Source organism: Callorhinchus milii, unplaced genomic scaffold (genome assembly GCF_018977255.1).
Source record: "Callorhinchus milii isolate IMCB2004 unplaced genomic scaffold, IMCB_Cmil_1.0 Scaffold1, whole genome shotgun sequence".
Classification (NCBI taxonomy): Eukaryota; Metazoa; Chordata; class Chondrichthyes; order Chimaeriformes; family Callorhinchidae; genus Callorhinchus; species Callorhinchus milii.
In genome coordinates, this window is record NW_024704742.1 from 90,516,683 (window position 1) to 90,544,152 (window position 27,470).

The 27,470-nt window shown below is 38.1% G+C and overlaps 1 protein-coding gene across 3 annotated transcripts in view; it reads right to left on the reverse strand.

Annotated features, from left to right (window-relative positions):
• Nucleotides 1-259: 259 nt before the first annotated feature.
• The window catches only part of cntln (centlein, centrosomal protein), a 187,097-nt gene continuing 159,886 nt past the window's right edge, over nucleotides 260-27,470 (reverse strand). For all 3 annotated transcript variants that reach the window (XM_042333055.1, XM_042333048.1, XM_042333041.1), the window contains 3 exons: nucleotides 23,495-23,683; nucleotides 18,615-18,692; nucleotides 260-945 (listed from right to left, as the gene is read on the reverse strand). In XM_042333055.1, coding sequence (XP_042188989.1) covers nucleotides 844-945; nucleotides 18,615-18,692; nucleotides 23,495-23,683 — 369 coding nt within the window. In that variant the 3' untranslated portion in view covers nucleotides 260-843. The remainder of the gene's footprint in view (nucleotides 946-18,614; nucleotides 18,693-23,494; nucleotides 23,684-27,470) is intronic.

The following is a 27,470-nucleotide window of genomic DNA, read 5'->3' on the forward strand; positions in this document are numbered from 1 at the left end:
ATATATCAACAAATAAATATATATTTTGTAAAAAAAATTGAGCTCACAATGAATGCTGACATTCCTGTAACTTTCACACTCCTATTTGCATTGTGCTCTGCCGCATTTTTTTTACACATAACTGGAGAACAAGCCCCAATGTGGTTTCTTTGTTGTGTTAAAACTTCTTTGGAAACAGAAAGGATTAGACAAGAATACCTTACAGAAAGGATCAGGAATTAGACAAAATATATAGTTTAAGACTTTATTATCTACAATTTTTTTTACAGCAAGGCAAAATAAATTCAATCCTCACAATTTTAAACACACTTTTTGTAAAGTATAGAAGAAAGATACTGTGTTACATTGTACTGGCCTACAAAATCTAAGAATAATTGTCAGATTTTTGTTTGTGCTCTAATTTGTAAATTAAATCCTTTCAAATAATTAATATTTCATGTGATTTGTGTAAAAAAAATTATTAAATACTTAATTTCTTCAAATAATGTAATATACTAAATTAAGTGGAGAAATGTATTAAACAATGTTATCCAGAATTACAGGATTTATAAAATGGGTATTTCTGCTTATTAGCCATCAAAACCAATAAATTATTTTATACATGTGCATTACAAAAAAATTGAGCAGAGCTCTGGGAAATGTAAGTGATCAATTTTATCATGTGTGTCTGAATTCTACAAGTGAATAAAAAACATGAAAAATGTCTCAATTTCATTTAATAAAATCACATGATGCAATATTACAGAATCTGTGCACGTTTTATCAATTAAGAGTCTGTGACCACTAGCCACGGAAGATTGCCATTTGAAGTGGTCATCTCATTTCACTTGAGCCATGAATCCGTCACCTTTCTACTTTTAAGAGTAAAGCGCAATCTTCTGACAGTTTCTCTTTCTCTCCCATCTTCTCCAGTACAACTTCTGCTAAACGTGAAGCAAAAGGCAGCTGCAACATAAAACAACACGTTAAAGCAATGCGTTTTATAATAATCCTTGCATTTGATATAGCGCCTTATCAGGTCTTCGAGACGTCTCAAAGCGCTTCACAGAATATACTGTAAAGTGAATTGATTATATTTCGTGGACAAAACGCGGCAGCCAATTGCAGCAGTGTCCCACAAACAGTCATGGATTGAGTGTGGAGTAAAGGAATTTGCCCAACAATTACCCCTTCCGGGAATCAATCCAGATTACTCGCTTGCGAGGCGATTGCCTCTAAGCTACAGGACTCCACAAAACCAATTTAATTCACCACTGTAGCAGTATAAAAAGCTACAATTCCAAGGATCACAGTATCACAAGAGAAGTTTAGATTTAGAAAATCCTTTGGACAGATTTAACTCATCCTTAAGAATACCAACTCTACCATTTTACCATTAGATTGTCAAGCTGTTTCTTAAATGAGTAGTGTCCTTCCTCCCGTTTAACTAAGAATTTACAATAAAACGGAAGTCTTTAAATTTCAAAATGTCTTTCCACGATGGCTCAGTTTGCAAAGTCACAATTCAATGTGAAAAGGAGTCATACAGGCACAGGTCTACTTTTGATCCTCAGTCTGTGCTGAGTTACTTGCGGCTGTTATAAAGGGCATAACGATTGCTTTCAGAACCTCTGAGGTGGAGAAGGAAAATATCCGGTAATGTTTGCAGATCTCATCATCACCTGCCAGTGACTCTTGCTCAAAAACAATGCATGGAGGGGGTTCACAATCAGTCTTGGCTGTGGTATCTGTTACATTTGAAAAATTACTCAATGGGATTGAAAATGTATTGAGATGCAGTGTACACCTCTTGCAGGGAAACCCATTTACATCGCACCTGCTCACAAAAGCTCACTCCAAACTAATGTACTGTGAGCCAGACGATTGTGGGTTCAAACACAGCATCAGTCATATAGTCTAGGCTGACAACACACTTTATTGTAAATCCTATGAAGCACAGCGACACTCTCTTGAAGTGAAAAGCATTATATCAAATGTAAGTATTATTATCATGTATTGGGAAAACGTGTTGTAGTTGGGCACCATCTGAATATGTAGCTGAAAGATGTGCACTGAACCTGGCTTGTGAGGAAATCTCATATCAGAAAAATATTCAGGTGAAAATCAGTAATACAGATTAGAAAACATTTTACAATCACAGCAATTTATCAGGAATTGTAGCACAAAACAAGAAACAAAACTATTCCTCTGGTGGCACAAATGCACTACAGCCGCATTGTAGGGGACAGGTTCTGTTGCCTGTCCTGTTGTGGGAAGGTGTCGAATAGAGGGCTGTTCCTTGCAAGGGAAAGGAAGAGGTCAAAATAACCAGAGGAAAAGTTGTGTCAATGCCTTGGTTGTATGCTTCTTACTGACAAGATCATCAAGTGATCAGCAGTTGGTCAGGGATCAAGTGCCCCAGCCCCTACCCCCACCGCACTCCAATAATTTGCCAATGGTGAACGATCCATTTGGGATACAAGAGAGGAAATACAATGAGAAATGAAGAGGCAATATTTCTTTGGAAAGGAGGGATCATTTGGATTTATAAAACAAGTAAAATTTTTAATGAGTAACTGAAAAAGAAAAAAATGCAACTTTATAAATGCCACTCATCACCCTCATAAATAAACTTGACTGCTAATATTCCAAAGCAATTGTTGGATGAATGTTTTGTTTAGGAAGCCTATTTTTGCTAGATGACCTATAGAACATAAACTAATTATCACACAGATCTCTCAAAGTGCATTGTCCATTGCAATGAAGTAACAGAAGAGAAAATCCAAAGTATCTGTCTAAATTACCAATAGGTGTAGGTATAACTTAAGATGCTATATAAATGTCAGCTGCTCATAGCCTTAACACAATCCTGAAAGTTAAAAGATGGATAACCAGATATTAATCTCCTCACTCCCATCCTAGGATAATGAGAAAATGTTTAGTGCAAGAAATCTGCCAATCGTATCACAGAAAAAAAATCCTTTGTGCATGACAACTGTGCTAAAGCCTCCAACACTCCCTGTGTGTATGCTGGATGTTTCTTCCCTATAAGTCTACATTGCAAAAGAAAATCTACTGAAGTGAAACTATGAATATTACCCATTACCCTTAAAATAAAAAGTTCAGGGAAAATTACTTCAAATTCTTTTCTTTTGACACAGATACATGGGCAACGTACCAGAGGTTAACATACCAAAGCAAAGTTTTACTATTTCCCTACTCACCTCCAGAGGGCAATAGTCTTAAGTGAATAACATCAGAAAGCAGCAGGTTCAAAGTTCAGGCGACATTATGATAAATTCCATGTGACACATCGTCTTGGGGTTAGATTCAATTTCTAATACTCTCCACAACAGCCAAGACTGCCAATTACTTATAGATGTAGAAAGGAATTTCATTAAGTCTTGTGTTCTTCATTAACATCACAAGTTACAATATACCTGCATCACTCTGCTTCCTGCAGTTCACGAATAAATCACCAGTTACTGCTCGTCCATTATAAAAGACAGCAGTGCACTGGCACTAACATGTGGTCAGATTAATATGCTTTGTGTCCAATAGAGTCACATAGAACAAAGAAAAATAAGGTAAGATAATAAGTTCACGAGCTGTATGGCATGCTGTACATATCTTATTGAGTGATTCATAGTTTAATGATCTTCTTAATGACATGATTTGCAATAACACTTCATCTTTCAAGTGCCATTCATTCTCAGTCACCAAATCAATAACGTATGTTAGTGCTGTCTGCAGGGAACTTCCACATTACATTAATTTATTCTTTATTCCTCAAAACAATGTGTTAACAGGATTCTTTCCACACATGGTAGAGCATTTATATTCTTGACTCTATTTGCAAATGTCAATCAGTATCTAAGTAAACAGATTGCAACCCCATTGTGACAGATGCAACTTTGTAACAAGAGTGTTTTTTCTTTTTCCTTTCAATTCTTCCCCTTCTCTTCTGAAGGAACTGAATTATACTGGGTTTGGTTACATGACCCCCAACCACATTCAGTACCTCACATAACTGACTAACCATTCTTCAACTGAGAGCATTGACATAAGTATTTTCGGTCTTTCTGTATCATTAGTGAGCCTGATCCTATCATGACCCAGTGGAGTCCTGTAGCTCAGTGGTGAGAGCACTTGCCTCGCAAGCAAGAGACTTGAGTTTGATTCCCAGCAGGGAGAAACCTTGGGCAAGTTTCCTTGCTCCACACGCCTGATAATAATCCCTTAAGAAAAAAAAATAATAATTTGGTCACTCAATCCACAACTGTTTGTGAAACACTGCTGTGCGCAATTGGCTGCTGCGTATTGACCACAAAATATGCAGTCAATTCATTTTACAGTATATTCCGTGAAGTGCTTTGAGACGTCTCAAAGACGTGAAAAGCACCATATCAAATGCAAGAATTATTATTATAGTATCCACAAGCACTCACTTTCCAGAAGGAGGCTCTGGGTAGCAATTTTGAGTAGAAACTTAGTGCAACATTTCTGCTACCAAGACTAAAAGTTTTGAGATAAATTGTAATACGAGGCTGACTGAGAGATCCATTAACTCAGTATAGGCCAGTAATCGAACCTAGGTCCTTCCTGATTTGTCAAATCTGGATCCTTCCTCTGTTGTTTCGGACTCGTCAGATAGACTGCAATGGTCTTTTCTGGTCTTGTTCATTCTTGTGTTCCTATTGCTCAGATAGCCACTGCCTTGATCGATATTAGTGGATCCATTTCGGGTGCTGTATTAGGGAACTCAACCGCAGTCTCTCACATGAAAGATACTGACGGCAATACGAATGAGAAGGACAATCAGCAGCTAGAATGGGTTACCAGGAAGGTGGTTGAAGCCAAAATATTAGATTAATTTAAGAAACAGCTTGATAATATAATGAAGACATTAGGATGATATTCTAAAAGTATGAGAAGGACATTCTTCATCCGAACCTGTCTTGTGAATAGTACTTGGCGATTACGCTCAAGATTACAAAATGCAATGAAACCCTGATAGACAGGACTTATGTTTTACCCTATACATGATGTTCCTACAGGTTTTAGTAACAAATCTGTTACATAAGGACAAGAAAATGAAAACTGGACATATGCAAACAACATAAAGCAGCACAAGTAATAATCATGATAAGCACTTTGAGACATCCTCCCAATGTAAAAGGCTCTATATAAATGTAAACTATATGGTACAGTAAATAACACTTAAGAAACTGCCCAAGAATTAAGTAGAAAGACCAATGAATCACACACATCTCAGCTCATCTGGCACACAAATTTTAGATAAAAAGATAGTTTCAAAACTGAATTTGTTCTCTTTGTTGAGACCATGATCTGTTCTTATCTATCTTATTTCCTTATGCACATTTAGTTGGGGCTGAGGGGGATAATTTGGATATCAATAAATAATTATTTGAATTCTGCAGAATTATAGTTAACTGCCCAGTATTGATATGAACACAATCATGAACTTACAGGATGTTCACAAAGTCTTGTTACCCGTTTTTCCCCCTACAGTGCAACAACGAAACATGTGGAAGAATGATGATAATTGTATTTAGAAGTACTTAATTGTATATAGACGTCCAGAGGATCAGCGTGAACACCATCATTTTCATGGCAAATAATGATCCATTGCCAGGTTCGATGCCACATAGATGGAGTGATGAGGTGAAATGCATCTCTGACAGCTTGTTTCAACTTCTCCATAGTCTCATATCACTGTTTTGTAACAGGGGGTAACAGGACTTGTACATTTTGAGTTCTTACGTAGTGGTAGTAGATGTTTAATTCTAGCCAGTGTGCTTTCATACACTCCAACTATTTTTTCAAGAAAGGTCATCACAAAAGTGCAACTCATCTTAGTATTTATGTTGTGGGAGCGCTGAGAAATGTCAGCACTTTTGGAATTTAAACTTAGTTGTTTTCATTAAATGTTTTAATTTGACTACAGACATTTGTTTCCACATAGGAACAAACGGACCTTAAAGAGTCAAGCAATCTGGTCAAATGCATGCTGTTGCCATGGAGCATTGCTAGGCTACAAGTGGCCTTGTGAGAGGGCGTATCACACTGTTCCAGAATGAGCCACAAGGGCAGTTTCATTGCAAAGTATAAATTGTATTTCCTTGGTTTTATACTCTTACGATTTGAAATATTTATTGTTTAACACAGCCCTCTGGAATAAACCTACACTATCCGTAGCACTCAAACAATCATCTGCACGCAAATCATAAAACTACACTGCACCTAAATTCATTCTTTGAATTCAGGCATGGACAGCTGTCTACTGAGTGACAAAGTCACGATTAACATATAGTCAGCTCACATTTAGTGATATTTATGGCCACCCTTTTTATTTACAAATGTTTGTAGCAAGAGTTTTCAATTAAATTAATTTGACAGTATTTTTGTCGTTTCATCACCTCAACATTCAAAGAAAAATTAAATTGCTTTCTGATGGAACTTTGTCATCGGTATATTACACTACTGGAGGCATGATTTTATTTCCCATGATATTATCCCACACAGGCACTGTATGCAAACAGAGTATATTGTCCAGGAAATCATTGGATGGATATTTATACAACGAAGAACCTCACTAAGCCCAGAATGGAGGGTCCCATGGTAGGATAAAGGTAGAAGAATTTCTTAAAGAAGAAATCCCTTAAAATTCCTAATAGTATAGATTTAGGTGGACCTAAATACATTTTAAAAAGTCACCCCACTCTATAGTATATTCTGTTCTTTGAGACATCTTCACAACATGAAATATGGTAAAGCAAATGTATTACTATTATTATTATTAATCCAATTATGTATAGAAAATGTGAGAATAAAATTGTTTAAACTCCTCTTCAACTTGTGTGTACATGCACCATCTTGATGACATCATCAGCAGACATGGGGTCAACTTCCACATGTTTGCAGATGACACCCAACTCTATCTTTCTGCCTCCACCCTCGACTCCAGGATCACTGTTGTCCTGACAGAATGTCTGTCAGACTTCAAGTCCTGGATGAGAGCTAACCTTCTACAGTTGAATGTCAACAAGACCGAGGCTCTCCTGATTTGCTCCCATCAGCGCCTCCTCACCTCAGGCGCTGACAGCATCACCATCCATGGTTGCACACTCCACCTCACTGAGACATCCAGAACCTTGGGGTCTTGTTTGACCCTCAACTGTCTTTTTGCCCCACATCCATGCCAGGATCTGCTCTGCCTTCCCCCACCTCCACAACATCTTTCGGTTCTGCCACCGCCTCACCCCACGGGCCACTGAAACCATCATCCACATGTTCATCACATCTAGGCTCAACTACGCCGATTGCCTGCTTGTTGGCCTTACCAAGTCTTCGCTCCACAAGCTGCAGATCATCAGAACTCTGCAGCTCATGTCCTCTCCCGCACCAGGTTCCGTGACCCCATCACCCCCACCCTTGCTCGCTTCTACTGGCTCCTCATCCCCCAGAGGATACAGTTAAAAATCCTCGTCCTCGCCTTTAAGGCCCTCCATGGCCTTGCTTCCTCCTACCTTTGTGACTGCTCACCCCATATCAACTTGTCCACTCCCGCTGCTCAATCGGCTCCGGCCTGTTCCACGTTCTCCGCCCGGCCTGCCCCACCATCAGCGATCAGGCATTCAGCCTCTCTGCCCACATCCTTTGGAATTCCATCCCACATTCCCTTCGCCTCACTCCCCCCTTGCCTCCTTCAAGGTACGACTCAAGACCCTTTTTGACAGCCACTTTGACCAATCTCCTACTCTCCCTGCCCTCCATCCTCCCTAATCCCAACCCCCCTGCTCGGGTCCAAATCCCTGACTGTCCAGCGTCACCCGACGTGAAAGGTACTATACAAATGTATTTTGTATTCTATTGTGAGAACAACTGGCTTGAATTGGTTTCCTGATACAGTAATTGTGGACCATAAAATTTCAGTCAGCCTTATAATAGGGAGTAATTGTGGAGTCCTGTAGCTCAGTGATAAGAGCATTCACTTTGCAAGTGAGAGACCTGGGTTCGATTCCCAGGCAAGACGAAACGTTGGGTAAGTTTCCTTACTTTGTGCGCCTCTGTTTACCTAGCAATAAGTAGAAACCTGGAGGATGTTAGTTGATTGGCGGATCGCTTTTCCAGGGGTAATAATTCCTTCAAAGAAAAATAATAAATTGGTCACTTCAATCCATTACTGTTTGTGGGACATTGCTGTGCCACATTTCGCCCACAAAATATACAGTCAATTCACTTTACAATATACTCTGTGAAGGATTTTGAGACACCTTGAAGATGTAATAAGACGCTATATCAATGCGAGGGTTACTATTATTAATCGCCATTCAGCCAATAACCCAGTCGGATTTTTTTTAACATGTGTAAAGCTGGCTGTGAGTTCCAAAGGGTATCTGCATTATAAGTGCACCCACGTAACACAAGCCTCGACTGCGTGTCCTATCATTAATAACAATACGATTATTAGAGATGTTCGGCAAGTGACCTGTAGTGCAGTGTTCTCTAGCACGGCAAAGAGGAGGTCATTCGTAACAGTGAGCTCATCCTGTTAAGTCTTTTCCTTCAATGAAAACAGTTCTATGAAATTTGCAACTCACAGGCTAAACAGTTGAATTTGCATACATTGCTATAATAGGTGTTCATAAAATGTAAAGCAGACATTTTATGCATTTCCCTTGCTCATTGGTAGCTTTGATAATGATCTGAAACAGATGGTTTATTTGCTTAGGATATCTGCTAAGCAGCATGTAAAACTGGCTACATTGTTGTAAAACACAACTTTTGAATGTAATGTGATGGAGCTTCCCTACAAATCAAAATAAGTAACAGTGCCTATGGCCCAATGTCCTGCAGTGCGGCCTCAACAATCTGCCTGTATACACCGTTCACAACAGTGTACATATATTTTACATTTTTAATTAAAAAGATTACTCAGAATACATTGCAGAAAAAATATTGTAAAATACTAGAAGGTAAATTGAAGAGCATAACTTTATTTTAGATATAAAGACTTCAATATTTAATGGTGAACTATGATTGTGCAGGGTCGATTCTAAGACTCCCTTCTCAACCCTCACCATGAACTACAGGAGTCACACTCTGATTGGTACAAGACTAAAACAATTCAGAACTATCCAGCAAAGGACAATTCAAAGAGCTTGACAGGGTACGTACCTGGCCTGATCTCTGGCAAATGAAAAGCAATACAGATAAATGCAAGATAGTGCAGATAGGAAATAAAGATGAAAGGCACATAGATGGAATAGAAATTGTCAAGGGAAAAGTTGAAAGAGACCTTGGGGGTTTTAATTGACTGTCTGTGTTGAACCACAGAGGCAGCAATAAAGAAGGCAAAGATGATGGACTATACGGTGCAGCCCTGTTATACTGTGCTTTATAGTGCAAATTCGGTTTTGGCGTAGTTACAATAAGAACTCCATTCACTGTGCATGCACACAGTTAGCCCGCTTATTCCTCGCATGCTGGCCATCTTTCACAGTAAAATGGCCAACTTCCAGGTCATTAGATTGTCACTGACATCACATCCTGCATACGGTACACATGCACAGGACATGATGTTGATATAGACACCATGAGCCAGGGGTTAGCCTTTTTAATCCTAGACCACCATACAGTGAAAATTCTGGCAATCTTGCATTGATACAGTGCAGGTTGGGATTTTTTTTGGATCCTACAAACTGTGTAATAAAAAGGATCCACTGTTTTGCCAAAATCAGTTGAGTTGAGATCAATGCTCAAGTTCTGGTCATAACACACCTGGCACACTGCAGAGTTCTGGATGCCACAATATAAAGTGCTGCCCAGGCACTAGAGGCAATATAGAGGAGAGCAACAACAACAACAACAACAAGATTCCATTTATAAAGCGCCTTTCATGTCAGGAGGACGTCCCAAGGCGCTGCACAGTTGGGTCATGACCTGAGCAGGGGGGAAATGGTCAGGGGAGGGGAGGGAGCGAGGCGGGGGGAAATGGTCAGGGTGAGGGGAGGGATGGGAGGGAGCGAGAAGGGGGAAGAGAGTCGAGAAGGGAGCTGAAGGCACGGTCAAAGAGAAATAACCATCAATGAGGAAAAAGTAGATATTACTGTGATCTTTAGCCTTGATAGGAGATATCTCAAAGTGGACCTTATAAATGGTAGAGATTATGTTTAATGAGCTTTAGAAAGTCAATTCAGGACAATATTTTCAGATGAGCCATGGCAACAGGACAAGAAGGCACCAGTCGGGATGTGAAGGGCAGTTTAATAGCAAAAAGCATTTCTTTATATAGAGGGTAAATACAACTGGAACATGTTAGCAAGAAGGGCAGTGGAGGACAGGATACTGGTATCATTTAAGAAACTGAGTTATGCTATAACAGGCAGACAGTACGGTCTGTATTCTGGAAGGAAAAGGTCAAATTAGTCAATGGGCCTTCCTTATCAGAGCTGGTCTTAAAAAATCTTAATTTGCACAAGAATGAAAGAAAAATGTTAGCTTTGTCTTAAATCCAACCAAAGTTGAGTTTATTATAATCTTTATACTAAAATCTACTACTAGAGTCTTCAGTAGAACTTTATCTAGTCAATAAATAATCATGACACAACAGTAAATCCTGTGACGTGCTTTCAGACATCACAGCTATATCATGACAATATCAAATATAAGGATTATTATTATCCTCATCTTATGTACCCCAATAATTCAATAATGAAAGCGATATGTTTTTAACAAAGGAGAAATAAATGTAATTCTTTATATGGTGCAGTAATAAGGTACAAGTACATTCTGAGGTCCTAAGATAGCTAATAAGTTATAATTATTTGTGCACTGGGCCATAATGACAGACAGGTTTCCCAGGGTTTAACTTGTGGGTTGTTAAAATCCTAGCAGCTTAAAATCAACCTAATTAATCATAATTGGGATCTGCACATGACATAAAGCAAAGCGTGTCCCTATCTAAAATCTTACAACTGTCACAAGGGCTTTTAAATAGCTTTTAAAAGAAAGCACTGGTTTTCAAAATTTATTTCTAAAATCCCATATGAAATTTTGTTAATAGATAAATGATGTTTAATTTGAAAGGGTTACCACGAATTTCTCCTCTGAATAAAATGTTCCTGTAAAGATGTCAGAAAGAATTTAGTACTTTAATAATTCTGACTAATTAATCCGTAAATTCCACTTTAATTTGGTGATTTCTCTAGTTATAGAAAAACTTAACACAGCTAGAGATAGTATGCAGTTATAATGCAATTATACTGTTCACTATCTCAAAAGAGAAATGGTAGAACTAAGACAAAGCTAACATTTTTCTTTCATTCTTGTGCAATGGTAGAAATAGTAGAACAACAAAAAATGGTAGTCCAATTGTGCCTGTTAAGATCACTCCCCTTGTGCCTAGAAGCGCTCACAATCCCCTATTCCCTTTGGTGTAGAAAATAGAACGTGGTCTTGGTTTAGGTAAAATAATATCCGAGTTAAACCATGTTGCACATTTTGTTTATTGACCTCCCTATTCATAGAATTCTACACTATATAAAGAAAAATTCCCTGCCTCCGATCAAAACAAAAAATTGTTACACTGAATGATAATTTAATGCATTAATTTAATGCATAAAATTTGCCAAATTATAATTATGTTAAATAGTCACTATTTTTGCTTGTGGTGTCAGTGTTTCTGGTAAACTGCGCTTTCAGGCAGGCATTTTGTTTCTCCTTCAGAGTGCAGTTCTATGTTGGTGTAGACCTGTGTTGGCCAACCTTTATGTCGGATCACAAAATAAATATTCTTGATTGAATATATGCCATAAATCATGAAATATTCAATCAAGAATAAACTGAAAACACACTACCGATCGAAGACGGACTTATCTAGACTCGTGCGAATGTTCAGGGGGCTACTTCTTGACGGCCTGTGGGTCACAGGTTGGCCATCACTGGAGTACATTTATTTTGTCATTCCTCTTTCCATGTTATATAAAATTTCCTTACACAGAATTCCTACAATGTCTCTTAGTTCTTCCCCCTCACAATGATGTTTAATCCTTCCTCTACACTTAGCTTGTGTTTTACTGTCGCTGTAACACAAAATGGTCCGATGTCAACTGATGGAATAGTCACCGAAGAGAATTGCGAGGATTCAGCGATTCCAGATTTTACAAAATATTTGGCAAGACCATTGCCCTCTTCGCAAGAAAGTGATGCATAATTCATTCTGTAAAAATCAGGCTGAGAAAAGACTATTTCGCCACAAAAAATTTTAGGGCTTGCCATAACAAAGCGTAAATCATATATAGCCAGAAAATAGAACCAGGGAATATAAATTCTATTGTCATATGATTTCTTGGATCCTTTACCATGAAATATAAATTAAAAGAGTATCACAGTTTAACCATAGATTCTGGTACACATGGAACCGAGTTCAATGAGATTTCCAGTGATTGGAAAGATTTAGAGCTTGTCTGAGATTAGCAGCGGAGGTACTGCAATTAATTTGATACAAAAGCATTATTTGTCACAGATGCTGCAGTAATTTGAATAGGCAGAAGTGATGACATAGTTAATAAGTACTGTTTGTAAATGTGTTGTGCTTCTTGCCTCTTCTAGTATTGGCAGATAAGGAATGGAGGTAGAATTGAAGTCCATGGGCCCGTTAACTTTTAATTCTCCTAATTCTGGGCCAGCAGCTTGTTTTTCGAAATACAAAGAAATATTTAATCACCAGAAACACACTTTCCGTCCTGCCTATGACAATTGAATATTACAGAGTTTAAACTAAGCATTATGGGCAGAAAATGCAACTAAGTTTGTCATAGTTTTAAAATGATGTGAAAGACGCAACTGCAACTCTCACAGGACCAATTCCTTTCTGTAATAAGGCATGAGGTGGCCATTTTATTCATTGCGTTCCCTGAATTTTCCCCGAGTGCAATAGTACATGAACATTACAGGAAAGCAACCAGTGCTGTGCTACCTTCCAATGTGGTACTAAAGAAAGATACATTAGTGATTAGAAAATAAAGAGCATGACTTTTTAAACGTTATTGTGTTGTCATACCATGGAATAAGGTATAAAATTATGGTACAAAATGATCTAAAGGGACATGATGCAGTACATTATGTACAAGAGCAGGAGCAGCAGTTTCCCAATGTTCATAAAGACTGCTCCATTAAATTCCTCGAGATTCCTCGAGTCAATAATTAGGATTCCACAAATAAACCGAGGCAATTAAATCAATACTGTTGGGCAATTACTTCAGAGATTCTTGACTCAGTGGCACAGAAAGACACTATATCTTAGACTGCATAATCAAACATACTAATGCAGTTTCTATCAGGATCTTGATTTACTTAAAATAATTGGAGAGGGAAAAGAGACGCCTTATAAACACAATTGGAGATTATGTTTCAGACCCACATATTTTCGGCATTAATTTTCTTTTCTTTTTTAAAAATCTAGAATTTTTCTAGCACCCTTTGAAATTCCAAACTCTAAGCATTAAAAAATAAGATTTATTCAAAGATAGTTACATAAAATTACATAAATAAAACAATCCTTATGAATAGATCTATGAAGAGTTGCAACATTTAATTTGCATTTTTATCACCAAAATCGTGATATAATATGAACAGCAACTATGTACCATCACTTTGGAAATACTTAATCAAAATATTTCAACAAGTTCCTCACACTCAAAGGTTATAGTTTCAATGCAGTAAGTTATTTTTTAGTAGAGTCCATAAATAAAGATACTGTGTGAATTTTTGGTGATCTGATCACCCAGCTCACTTTAACAACATCTGATATCAGAAAAACTCATATATAATATTTTACCCCACATTGATCTCCACGTTAATTTGTCAAGTTACAAGAACATATTTGTAGCTAAATCACATCTATAGCAACAATTTTAGTCACAATCGTAATAGATGTTGTCACTGCCATCAATCACTCCCGGAAAAGTATTCCTAAACTGTAAACAATTAACCTGTCTTGATGAATATATCTTATAAACCAACAGTTTCTGGTCCCACTTTATTTTATACATGGCATGCTATCCCCCTGTGCCAGAGAAATCAAATCCAATATCACTGCAGTTCAAAACATGGCAAAACAGTACTTCAGTTCAAATAATACAATTAGATCAATCACTGGTTAAAATATCTGAGACCAAATCCCACCACTTTGACCATGCCTTTGATCACCACTTAATGTTTCCCACTTCTTTTTGGGAGTCTTTTGCTCTCTTTGGTAAGTGCTTTTATTATTATTACTATTATTATTATTATTGAGGTTTTTTTTGCATAAATGGCACTATCATTTGCTATTATTGAAATTGTTATAAAGAATAATGCAAAACCTGGTGAATGCAGCCCAAGCCAGGTTGTTTTCCTTATTATTCAGCGGAGTCTCCTTGCAGCTGAACTGGCTCCAAAGTGTCATGCCTGGTAATGGAATGTCGGAATCGAGCCAGCTCTCTGTGGCAGGCTCAGTAGTCCACTTTCTGAGCCAGGCGGGTCCACCGTTTTCCAGGGCACTGCTGATGACAGTACAGCCAGCCTGGCTCATCGGCAGGACCTGGAAGGGCAGACGAGTCACTGGGGGCAGGAGTCAACCCACTCAGCTCATGTTAACCCTGCAAGTAGGGTGGACAAGCAGCGGGAAAGCTTGCCAGACAACGATATCAATGGTAAGCTATGTGGTTTTAGCTGGTTAGACTTCAACAATACCCCAGCACACACTCTGGGGTCCCAAGCCTTGGCTCTTGCTAACATTCGCCTAATACTTTCTGGAATTGTGATTTTTGAAACAGTGTAACTTAGTTATAATAATATCCCATTTGGAATAACATTTTCTAAACAAACTATTTTGGTGCTTTATTTGTGAAGCTGCTCTTTCTTGTATTGTCTCGGGAAAAGGACCAGGAATATTTATTTTCAAAGAAACAGTGACTCTGTTATTTGGTTTGGACTGACAGCTCAGGCAGAAAACAAGCTAATATTTATATGGTAACAAAAAAGGACTGTAATCTAAATCTAAACTTCACAATTCAGTATATAATTTGAAGGCTCCTCCAAAGGCAGCAAAATACACCAGGGTTGTTTTACTTTGGTTTTGAAACTATGTAACTAAAGCGGGAGCTCACCATGAGCACCTCTTTAAAAATGTGCAACGACGTTTCAGCCCAAGGAGATGCAGCACTGAAACACTCGCAAGATAAATTCTGCTCAACCTACGTGAAGTCATACAGAGACTCACTCCACTTTGGTAAACATACAGACTTACATGTTGTAAAAGATTATAATATCAATGGCAATTACCGTACATGGACTAGCTATACAATGTAGTATACAACAGAGTGGATACGCTCCCATTATAAAACACTAAGACTAGTTCAATAAAAGCAAAAACACATTCAAAACCCTACTTCTCCCAAACCACAACAAGTGCCAACAATAAACGGAGATATTTCTTTCATGGCTTTAGCTCAATTCAACTTCAAACCAACCAACTTCAAGACACTAACACCACGGACAAATTGGTACATCCAAATGTCAATTGATTGTCCTTAATCACTCATGACAGGCAGAGTATTCCCGAAGACAGTATGTTAATAAAGAAAAAAAACCTGGAAACTGATGAGAGGAATAAACTTCACATAGGTCACATAGAAATCTCTGTGGACCTGCCTGTGATTCAAGATAGTCTCAGACTTGTCATCAAGTGTGCAGCTTTCCATTCTGTACTGAAATATCAATAGGAATATGTTTGCAGGGTCTCTAGCGGACATTTTTTCATTCTTTCTGCATCGACAGGACGCCAAATCAATATTCAGTTCCCACTAACAAGCTGTGCACAGTCTCTGTAGAAAATATTGCCAGAATACAGGAAGACATGGTAATAAACAGCTGTCCAGCTGTGAGGAAAACATGAATTGACTGCAAGTGAGTCCCTTAGAAAAGGTCACAGGGCTGTGATCCACTCTTCAGGTGTTCCATTTTATTACTGAATATAAACAACTGATAATAGAGCAGCATTGCAGCTAACTCATTACTGCAGATATATTATATTTGCTTGCTAGGGAGGTCTCTTTTTTTATTTCTCAAAACAATGTTAAGAACCTGGTGTTTTCCTCTACAATTAACATTTATTTAGAATTTAGATATTGAAAAGAATTGCAAACACATAACTGGGATGTTAACCACTAAAATTACAATTGTCAATAAGCACAATATTGAAAAGAATGTTCTTTGTTGGCAGAGTTATCCTAAGCAATGAGATACTAGGAGCAAAGGGATGAAACTATACTATTAGCCTCACAATGCTCTTTCTCTGGGCTCTGTAGATGCAAAGTGGCGCTCTGTTCATATGCACCTCAGTGCATGCACTGAGCTCTGCTAACTGGTGCTGAATGCCAGTTATATTAAACATTATTAAACAGTAGGAAGTCACACCACCTCGCTAATAAGATTAAAAACTTTAGCTTGGTTCCAGAAGACTGCCAAAGAATTTGACTTAAAATTTTAATATTCAAAAATTTGCTATGTGGCCAGATTCCAGTTATATTACAACTAATCCAATGTTTACATGGTGTGACATGAGCTCCCCAAGCTGCCTTTATTGTGTGTAGGCCTCCTGAAATTGCAAGCATATTCTTATTGATAATAATCCATTTCATTTGACATAGTACCTTATCACATTATTGCGACATCTCAAAGCTTTTGACAGGATTTACTGTAAAGTGACTGTATTATAATATTTCAATGCATAAATGACACTAAATTATGCAAATGCTTTAATACCAACCTTAGTGCATGGCATGAGTGCACTTTCAAATACACGTTAACATACATTTTCATATCTGTCTCTGGTAAAGAAACAACAAAAACAACTTACATTTATATAGCGCCCTTCATGCTGGACAGCATCTTGGAGAGCTTACAGTGGCGGAGCCTGATGCCAAGCCTAAGGGAGGGGGTAGGTGACCGTAGGCACGGTTGAAGAGGAAGGTCTTTAAGCGCAACCTGAAAGTGGGGAGAGGGGGCAAGACGAAGGGATTGAGGGAAAGAGTTCCGCAGCTTTGTGACGTAGTGGCTGAAAGTACGTCCACTGATGGTGGGGCAGAAGGTCCGGGAGACAAGGAGGAGGCCAGAGCCAGTCGAACAGAGGCAGCGGGCAGTAGGGAGAGAGCAGGTTGGAGAGATCGGGGGATGCCAGGGTGCGAAGGGATTTAAGTACACGAGTGAGGATTTTGAAATCGATCCACTCTGACAGGGAGCCAATGGAGTTTGACAAGGACTGTGTTAATGGCGGTATGGAGTTTAGTGCATTTGAGTATGCGGGCAACAGAGTTTTGAATTAATTGAATTTTGTGAATTCAAGTTACATTTAGGGTAAAATATGTCATAGCCAGGAGAAACCATATGAACCACATCTAACATGCTATTTATTAACTCTAAAATATTTGTTCAAACCATTTTGCTCCTCTGAGAAAAGGTGGCAATATATCAGCATTTATCATTTCACTAGTTTTTCTAATTTAGCCAAATAATTCAGCTCTTCTGCAGCTACAAACTCAGGGCCATTATTGAAGTGAAGACACTGAGGGCACAAATCCCAGTGAGGTTATATTAAGAGAGTTACATTATATTGAAAAAATCTAAGTCATTGTTGCAAATCAGTAAATTGCAGGATGTCAGTCAGTTACATGAAGGTGAAAGATGTCATGGCCAGAAGATCCATTCGGGAAGTGAATTTCCCAAACAACTTAATGGCTATCAGTGCCTAACATCAGTCACGGGGTAGTCTCTTATACAGCCACGTTGCCAGGTAACTAGAGGAGCAACTTCCGGCACTTCAATGATGTCATAGACTTGCTCAGTTAAGGAATTGAAGCAAGGTTTGAGCATTTCTGAGTTTATTGAATTGGTCCGCATTGTTTCTTGGATTCTGATGTGCTGAAAATGTGATTCAAGGACTTCCTCAGAAGACTTGCTGCACCATTGAAAAGGGGAGACTGCTCAAATAGAAATATCATTTCTTTACACATTTGACTTAAGAGGTCAGAAAAACTATTAGATATCTGCGTTTTGTTCCTGGTACAGAAATGGCCTACTTCATTAGGCAGCAGATTATGTTGAATTGTTATAATTTAAGTAATTATGGCATAGCATAATTGTTCATCATCATAATGCAGGGAAAAGGAGAATACTGATGTTCGATTAGAGTTCCAACAACACGTTATATCCAGACAAGCTTACCCTTGTCTACTGTTAATTCAGAAAATATTTGAAAGCATGATAGCGAACGATACTGAAATGCATTACAGAGAGAAGTAAAACAAAAGTACAGTAGCATCATACTTAACCTTCATCAAATGTAAATTACAGTATATTCTGTGAAGCGCTTTGTGACTGTCGAAGACATTATAAGGCGCAATATCAAATGCAAGCATTATTATTATTGATTATTTTACCATTTCAATTTATGCAATTAATAGTAGTTATGTACTGGACTCGTGGGTCTGGATCTTGTTGATCCCCCAATTGTGTATATGCGTCCACCTACTTCATGCCTATATCTGTAACATGTAAAGTTTCAATACCTGGCTTTCCATAATCGTTTGTACTTGAGCCAGCCATTCCTGATCTTTTTGTAAAGTTGTTTTAGCTTTTTCCTGCTCCTACAAACAAATGAAAAAATAGCTTAATGTTAACTTGTCATATGCACTTTAGTGTTGTTAGGTTTGAATTAGAAAACAAAATATGACAAGCTCTTGTTTGGAGAAAAAAACTATAAAGATACTAGTAAAACCAAACACATCACATCAGTGTACATCTGTATACTTGTATCACATCACAATACTTATGGCACATTGGTATTCTTGGATCACCTCTCATCGGTATACTGTATCTGTATTAGACAAGACATTTCAAAATTTGAAAATACACAAACAATATCTCTGCTGCTTGTGAATTAAGAAGCTGTTTTACATCTTCCCCTGACTTTTTCTCTACCTATTTGGGGTTGCTCTGTGGCACACACTATTTCTGACAGAGATGAGAAAATTGTTCTCAGGCATCCAAGAATGCCTCTTTGAAACCATGCTCATGAGTATGGAGTAGTGCTCCTCTAATGCCCACCTCTTCCTTTGTGGGAAACCTCTTGGGCTCAGTACAACCCTAGATGAACAAAGACCAAGGTCCATCTAGTTCGCCTTCCACCTTCCTGGTGGTCGCATGCACATATATCCCAAACTATCTATGTCCTGTATCCCATAATGTTATTTCCTAAAAGAAAACTATCTAATCTGTATTTGAAAGAATCAAAACTTGCTGATTCAACCGTCTCCCTTGGGAGCCTGTTCCACAGGTTCACTATTCGCTCACTGAAAGAGTGTTTGCGTAGATTCGTTCTGAATTTACCCCACTTCAATCACAGGCCATGTCCTCTGGTTCTACTATTCTGGACAAGTTTAAACAGCCTGTCATGATCTATATTGTCTTGCCTCTTTAGAATCTTAAAAATAACCATCATGTCACCTCTCAATCTTCTCTTTTCCAGCGTGAACTTGGCCAATTTACTTAGTCGCTCCTCATAGTCCAGTCCTTCCATTCCCTCAATCATTTTGGTTGCCCTCCTCTGTATCTTCTCTATTTCTCCAATATCCTTTTTGTGCTCCGGCGACCAGAATTATACATAGTACTCTAAGTATGGTCTCACCAATGATTTATACAGTGGCAGGATTACCCCACTATTTCGGCTTGCTATTGATCTTTTCATACTTCCCAAAGTCTGGTTGGCTTTATTCACTGACAGAGCATTGTTGGGGAGCTGGACAGTCAGGGATCAGGACCCGAGTGTGGGGGTGCAAGGTTAGGTTGAGGGAGGGCAGAGAGATGTGAAAGGTAGGACCTGAACCAGTCAAGGACAGAACCTTGAAGGTTGAGGTGGGAGGAGAGGTGATGGAGGAGGATTGAGCGGTCCACAGTATCAAAGGCGGCGGAGAGGTCAAGGAGGCAGAGGGAGCCCTGGTCACACATGGTCAGGATGTCATTTGTGACCTTGACCAGAGCAGTTTCCGTACTGTGGGCAGCACAGAAACCCGATTGGAAGAGCTCATGGAGGGAGTGGGAGGAGAGGAAAGAGTGAAGCTGGGAGGCACCGGGTCTCTCAAGGACCTTAGAAAGAAAAGGGAGGTGGGAGATGGGCTGGTAGCTGGGTAGCTGTGATGAGTCAAGGGAAGGTTTCTTAATGACTGAAGCACCATTACATTATGCACAACATCTAGAAATCTTGGCATTTTGTTACATGAAATAATTATGCTTTGTAATGCTGATTCACTGCATATACTGCAGTATGTAGCGGATTAATGTAAGGTCTCACAACTGTGATGCACTGTCATCACAAAGTACACTCATTACTGGTCAGCATGCAATAAAACCTTAATACTTGCCCAAGTGTCTTTGAGAAACATAGTGCTTGCCCTTGTACTATAATCAACTGTTGTGGGATACAATGAATTATAGAGGAATGCACTGAAAATTGTATTTGTTTCTGTGGGTTAAATTGACATACAATAAATCAAGACAGGAGTGGGTGAGGGAAGATCAAACCTAAAGCCTCAACGGTGCCAGAAGAAAACGTGGTCCCACTGTATGATGAGGGGAGTCTGGAGGTTAGCAGTGAATGCTAAGTTAGAAGACAATACTAATGCAGTGTGTGCTTGACTGCATCTGTGTGACTGTGTTTTTCCTCCTTCAAATTCTAATAATACACCTACAGATTTTTAACTGACAGACCGATTAGTTAATTTTCTTTGCAATATTTAATGTTCAGTTAGTTGGTTTCATTTCAACACTATTAATTTTAATGGATACTTGAAATAAAGCATAAAACATTTTCAGTGGCAAAAATGTAATTCCTCTTCTTTTGACAAATAACATGATTTGCATTAGTTGACAAATAACATGATTACCACATGCTGAAATTTTTAACAAAGCATTCTGCATTGCCAATTATGTATGGTGTTATGGTGTTATATTGTTATATGACGTCCTCTCGACGTGAAAGACGCTATACAAATGTAATCTTGTTGTTGTTAATAAAAATCAGAATCATCAGCAACAACAACAACTTGCACTTACATAGCACCCTTCATGTGGGTTAGCGTCTCTGGGGTGCACTGCATGAATAAGGGAAGTGCCCAAGGCACAACTACATGCAGTTAAACAGTTCTTGATTATTCAGCCAGTCCTTGGATGGATATATTTGTGTGTCAGTCTGGCTTAGTTGGTAGCATTCTAGCCTCCAAGTCAGAAGATTGTGGGTTCAACCTCTGTAACATGATATGGGTGTAAATGGTTACAGGGTATTTCCAAGTGTTCCAAACTCCAAAAATAAATATCTTGCTACTTGCTGCCATATGCCTTCCCTTAAAGAAGAAAAATATGAAAGAGTGTAAAGAAAAGCAACACACTCCATAGAAGCAGAAAGGCACATAAAGTCTTAACAGGTCTCACTATGCTCTTCGGGTCAAAAGGATGGAGTGACAGAGTAAAGATTCACCTCCATTAAATTGCTGTATCCATACAATCTGAAAGTTGTGAAAGGCACAACAGAATAAAGCAACCAATAAACTCAAAGAAAGAGAGTATATAAATGCAGATCGTAGATAAGGGCCCAACCAATATATTATCAAATGTGTTGGCTCATCTGCGCACTCTCCAAAATGCAGCTCAGCAGGAGCCTACAATCTGATTGTGTGCCTTTTAACACAAATTGAAGCTTGTCATATACCAAAACCCAAGACACAACTACTTGCAGTTAAACAGTTCATGAAATCAATTCATGGATCAGAAATCATCCAATTTTATGCCACATGTCTAGAAAGAGGTCTTCTAGTTACATTTGAGACCTGAAGATACTTCTTAGTTAGTGTACCACCAGACTCAAGGCATCAACATTCATAATTTGGGGATGTGGCAAAGCCATTTTTAAACTCTCTCCTCTTGTCTTTCCGAGGTTCAAATAAATGTTTTGTCTTGTGCTCCTCTATGTTCTTGTTTTTCAAACCATTCTCTTTGCCTTCTTTAAATAAGCACTTACCATCCAAGCTCAGAATCAACTTAGCTGCTAGCACAAGCCAAGAGCAGCAATAGTGTGATTTGTTCTATTCAAGGGCATGCCACAATAAAGAACTTTCTGTTTTGTCTTGATCCTTTTTTTCCAACTATGCGTGCACTCCTCCTGCGTCAATTCTATTTGCAGACTATTTTAAGATTCGCTGGTGAGCTCATCTAATCCTTGAAAAAACAATTTGATTTATACGGCCCAGTGTATTTCACCTGTGCTTTCTCAAGAGTTTCAGACACTCAGCGTGACCTTTAATCTTTCTATCATCCTTCCTGGAATATTAGTGGTAAGAGTGGTTAGAATACTCGCCTCGCAAACAAGAGACCTGGGTTCTATTCCCAGCAGGGCAAAATGTTTGGCAAGTTTCCTTACTCCACATGCCTGTTTAGCTAGCAATAAGTAGAAACCCGGTTGTTAGTCGATTGGCGGATTGCTTTTCCAGGGATAATAAGTCTTCAAGGAAAAAACAATAATTTGGTCACTCAATCCACGACTGTTTGTGGGACACTGCTGTGCGCAATTGGCTGCCGCATTTCGCCCACAAATATACAGTCAACTCACTTTACAATATATTCTGAAGCACTTTGAGACGTCAAGATGACGTGAAAAGTGCTATATCAAATGCAAGGATTATTATTATGAGAGGAATTCTGGATTTTCCCAACCATTTGCAGCTGAATAGGGCCCGAATAATAATAATCCTGTTATTTGAATTAACACCTCTTACATCAGGAGGATGGCTCAAAGCACTTCACAGGATTTATTGTAAAGTTAGTGACTGTATTTTGTAGGTGAATGTTCTGCATTTTACATAGATTATCTGTGGCCCCTTTTGTATGAATTACCACTATTATAGGTCCTATATGATATTTTGTTTTCCTATAAACGTACAACATGATATCATATGCAAAAACTCATGGAAGTTTGGGAATAAATGTACTCTTGAAACTAACCCCAATTCTGTTCTCACCTGCTTCAACTCAGTTTGGGTGTCCAGGCAGCAGTCTGGACACCCAAACTGAGGATGCTTTGAGACAACCTCTTGACGTGAAAAGTCCTACATAAATGTAAATTCTATTGCATTATACAAGAAGTACCTGTTAATAATGGCAATGAAGCCTTTGAACACTGACATTGTGCTCGTTTTACTCCCTATGCTGAAATAAGGCAGTGTGTTTGGCAAATATTCTCCCCAAATAAAATCCAATACTCCCACTGCATAATCATCAAACATTTTCTCCAAAGGTACTTTGCAGATCAGTTGTCTTCTAGTTTTGTATAACTTGTCAATAATACTGCAAATTTTATTTAAAAAATAAGATGGAATACAAGTTCTGGAACATTTCTTACCTCCTCATCCTCTAATTCCAATATATCCTCCAGGTCACTTTGTGAAATATTAAGAATGGATGCTGCCATGGACTGGGCTCTGTTGATCGATTCTTGTGAAAGACCATTATGTTTTTTCTGTTTCTTTCTAGCTTTTTTCAGCAGGGTTCTTGTGCTTTCAATTTCTCTGTATAGCTCTCTTGATAGGCACTGTCAGAGGGTAAATAAGTCATTAATTGCATCTTATGAATATGCAGACATCAACAATTTGAAGACTTTTGATAAGTACTATTATTTCCATTGGAATAGTGCACGCAACTATTTGATCTTAAGACAAATGCGTAAAAGGTTCTAATTAACAGCCATTCGATTCATAAATGGCAAACAGTGTATGCCAATCTACACTGACATTGTTTGGCATTAAATCAACAGAATGTTGTTCTGAAATTAGACTGCGACTACTCTCTCTAGAACCATTCATTTCCAGCTGCAACAAATATTGAGATTCAGCAGGCTGTGAGATTGTGGTCATGATAAAGCAAAAATGAAATCTACATTCAGAGATATTTAAATGTGTTTAATCATACAGGTGGAATATTAGCAATTTGCTAGTTCGATTCAGATGTGGGTTACTTATTCCTTAAGCCGACATGATAACCTGTGCATGGATGGAAACATTTTTAAGGACTACGTTGTTTCCAATTCTAAATGCATCATCCTGTTTTTCCTTAGTACAAAAAAGGTTAGCTTTAGTTTAGTTTAACGGTGGGGGGAGGGTTATCCTTGCAAACGAACCAAGCTAAGAATCTGGAACATGACTTGTTCACCTATATTACACTTTCAAAACAAACCTTTAGACTAAAGCACAGAGTTCTGAGCTTCATGTATGTTGTAGTACCTTAAACTATGCCTTTCTTTAGATATTCACTGTATCTTTTTTTGTTGTAGTTCACAAGAAAGATTTGGATAAAAAAGGCCCTTCAGCTTATTTGATTTCATCCCTCCAAAACATCAAACACAATCTAAACGTTCGATACGCTTATTTCTGAATACATTAATTCCTTCTTTGGGTAATTCACAGTATAAAATTAGCACCCATTGAAAACTATTTTAAAATACAATATAGTTGGATCCCGACATTTATTTCCATGGAAAAGTCTTCCAGACATAGGCTGTTTTTGACTTCTGTTTATCCACTTCTTTCTCACAATCCTCTTCTTGTTCTCCTCACATTTCTCAACTTTGCTAACTAACATTCCAGTCTGACGTTGTGCACGTTTGTGTGATAGCCAGGATTCATCTCCAGACATAATAACAAGTTTTCTTTCTTGATACTTCAATGTATCAAGACATTGAACAACACAACACAACATTTCAGCTTGATTCACATAAGAAATGTTTTCAACAGTTACTTTTCCATAAGATCTATTTACATTTGTAATGGACTAATTGCTTCACCCTTTGATGGTATCTTCTGCCACACTGCTCACCCCAAAGTCCAGAAAAGCTGCTTTACCGTTGCTGCTGAGGCTGACATACATAGAAAAATATAATCTTACCCACAAGTCTGCATGTTATGAAACTAGGAAGGAATGGTCATTAAGATGTAAATTAGATTAAATATATTCTTTTATAATTTAACTGCAGTAAATGTCTGTTACACAGTAAACCATTTTGTAGTTGATATATTCACATTTGAATTTATAATACACATGCTGTGCAACTGGATTAGGTGTGTTAGCACTGTTGGCAATGTGTATTGACAATGTTGAATATTATGGATCTGAACATACAGCATGTGACAACTGCAGTCTACAACAGTTTCAACAGGCTGCAAACGATAACTCCTGTTTCTTTGCCTTATTTTATTGATCGATATACGTTTTGTTTCATACATAGGATATTGCAATAAATATAATTAAAACCTGACCCATTGGTCTGTGGAGCGTTCACAGGGAAAGGATATACCTCAAGCAAGTAGCTTGTTTTCCTCTTGAGATGCTCAATAGACTTAATAACAGTTGCCCAAAAGCAACCTAAATATTGACAGCAACTTCACTTCTTGACAAACTTGTCTGATAACTGTATTACAGGTTTGACTGGACAGCATACATTTTCAATTGCTGAATTTGAATACTGTAGCAAGGATGACAGTGGCATCTAGATGTCGGTCTGCTTTTCCAAAAGAATGTGTAGCAACGATAACAATTAATCATAATGTGTTATTAATAATTTATAATTTTGCAATGTCAAATTATTAGTATCTTAAAATAGTTAAACTGAAATACTAAATCTTGATGTACAAAAAATTATCTAATACAGGGAAAGGAACTCAGTACCTCTCAACATTTCTACAAAAGGGCCTTAAGCAACCTTTTAAATCACACTTCTGTAAGTATTTGCAACAAAGAACATTTTTTAAAGATTGAAGATTTTAAAGAACTGAATAGCATTCAATAAAGAGTTTTTTTTAAAGGACATATATTGCTGGTTTCCAAGATATCATTAAGGCACCATAAATGTATTTCACAAAGCACAAATGTGTTTTTTTNGTTTAAAAAAAATTATTAAATATAAATTTGGATGATAAAAAATGTCCTAAATAGCATTAGCTACAGTGGACAGAACGTTTCAGGAACCACAAGCACAGTGTATACAACTGTAAACTTAAAGGCACATGTGTTTCTTTGTAAATGTAACTTTTACAATATATAAATCTAACATTTTAAATCATCTTCCATATCTGAGGGTAAGATAAAATCTAACAATTCTAAGGTGTAATGAAATAAATAGCTTGTTTTTAAACCGCCTTATTGCCCCAAAACTTCTCAAAGCTCTTTACGATTTTTTTNCCATTGAAGTCATAGTTTCTGGGTAAATGTGCCCATCATTGGATTCCTGTAGCTCATTTGCCTCGCAAGCGAAAGACCTGGGTTTGATTCCCGGCAGGGCGAAATATTGGGGAAGTTTCCTTACTCCACACACCTCTGTTTATCTAGCAATAAGTAGGAACCAGGTTGTTAGTCGACTGGCAAGTCGCTTTTCCCAGGGTAATAATTCTTTCAAAAAAAAATTCAGTCCATGGCTCTTTGTGGGACATTGCTGTGTGTGTGCAATTGACTGCTGCATTACGCCCTCAAAATATAGTCAATTCACTTTACGGTATATTCTGCGAAGTGCTTTGAGATGTCTCGAAGACGTGATAAGGCGCTATATCAAATGCAAGGATTATTATTATTATTTTGCACCAGCAAGGTGCACCAAAAGCCACAGGGTAAATAACCAATTCATCTTCGGAGCTATTGGTCAAGAGCCAGCGAGACTCTCAAAACTTGGTAACTGAAATTGGCATTGATTGATTGCTTTCAAATGATAGGCCTTTTTGTTTAACTAAGAACATTTGCCATCTTGTTCTATAATGTTCCGAGGTCCTTGCCTGACTCCAGAGTTCAGCTTGCATCAATGTGATGTCCTCTGAAGCAGAAAGCCATCATGCCTAACTGTGAATACAAATGTGACAGACCATATGTGCAAACTGCATTATATATGACTAATCCCATCAAGTTTAGGATGTTTAGGCAGACTATGGTATCTAGTATGCACAATGATACTGTGGTGCATCCCATAGTGTAACATGCAAAGCATGTGCAAACATGTGTACACAGAGAATAACAAATGAGGATGGTAAATGATTCATTTCTCAAATATAATTACTATATCATTTTCATCGGTTGTTAATTACAAAATTAAGTGCACCCGTGATTCTCTCTCTACAGATGGAGCATAATGGATCCCAATGTCCTCAATTGCCAGCAAATATGTCTCAATGCAACAGACACCAGGTCAAGCACAAATGGGATCTACCTCAATTGATTTTTTGATTGACCACAAATGCCACCTTCTTCCAACTCTAAGACTTCTCCTGAGGATCCTCTTACCAATCAAAGGCTCAGGTCCTACTTGTTTAAAAGTGCAGGCCTCTCTTAGCACAATCTTC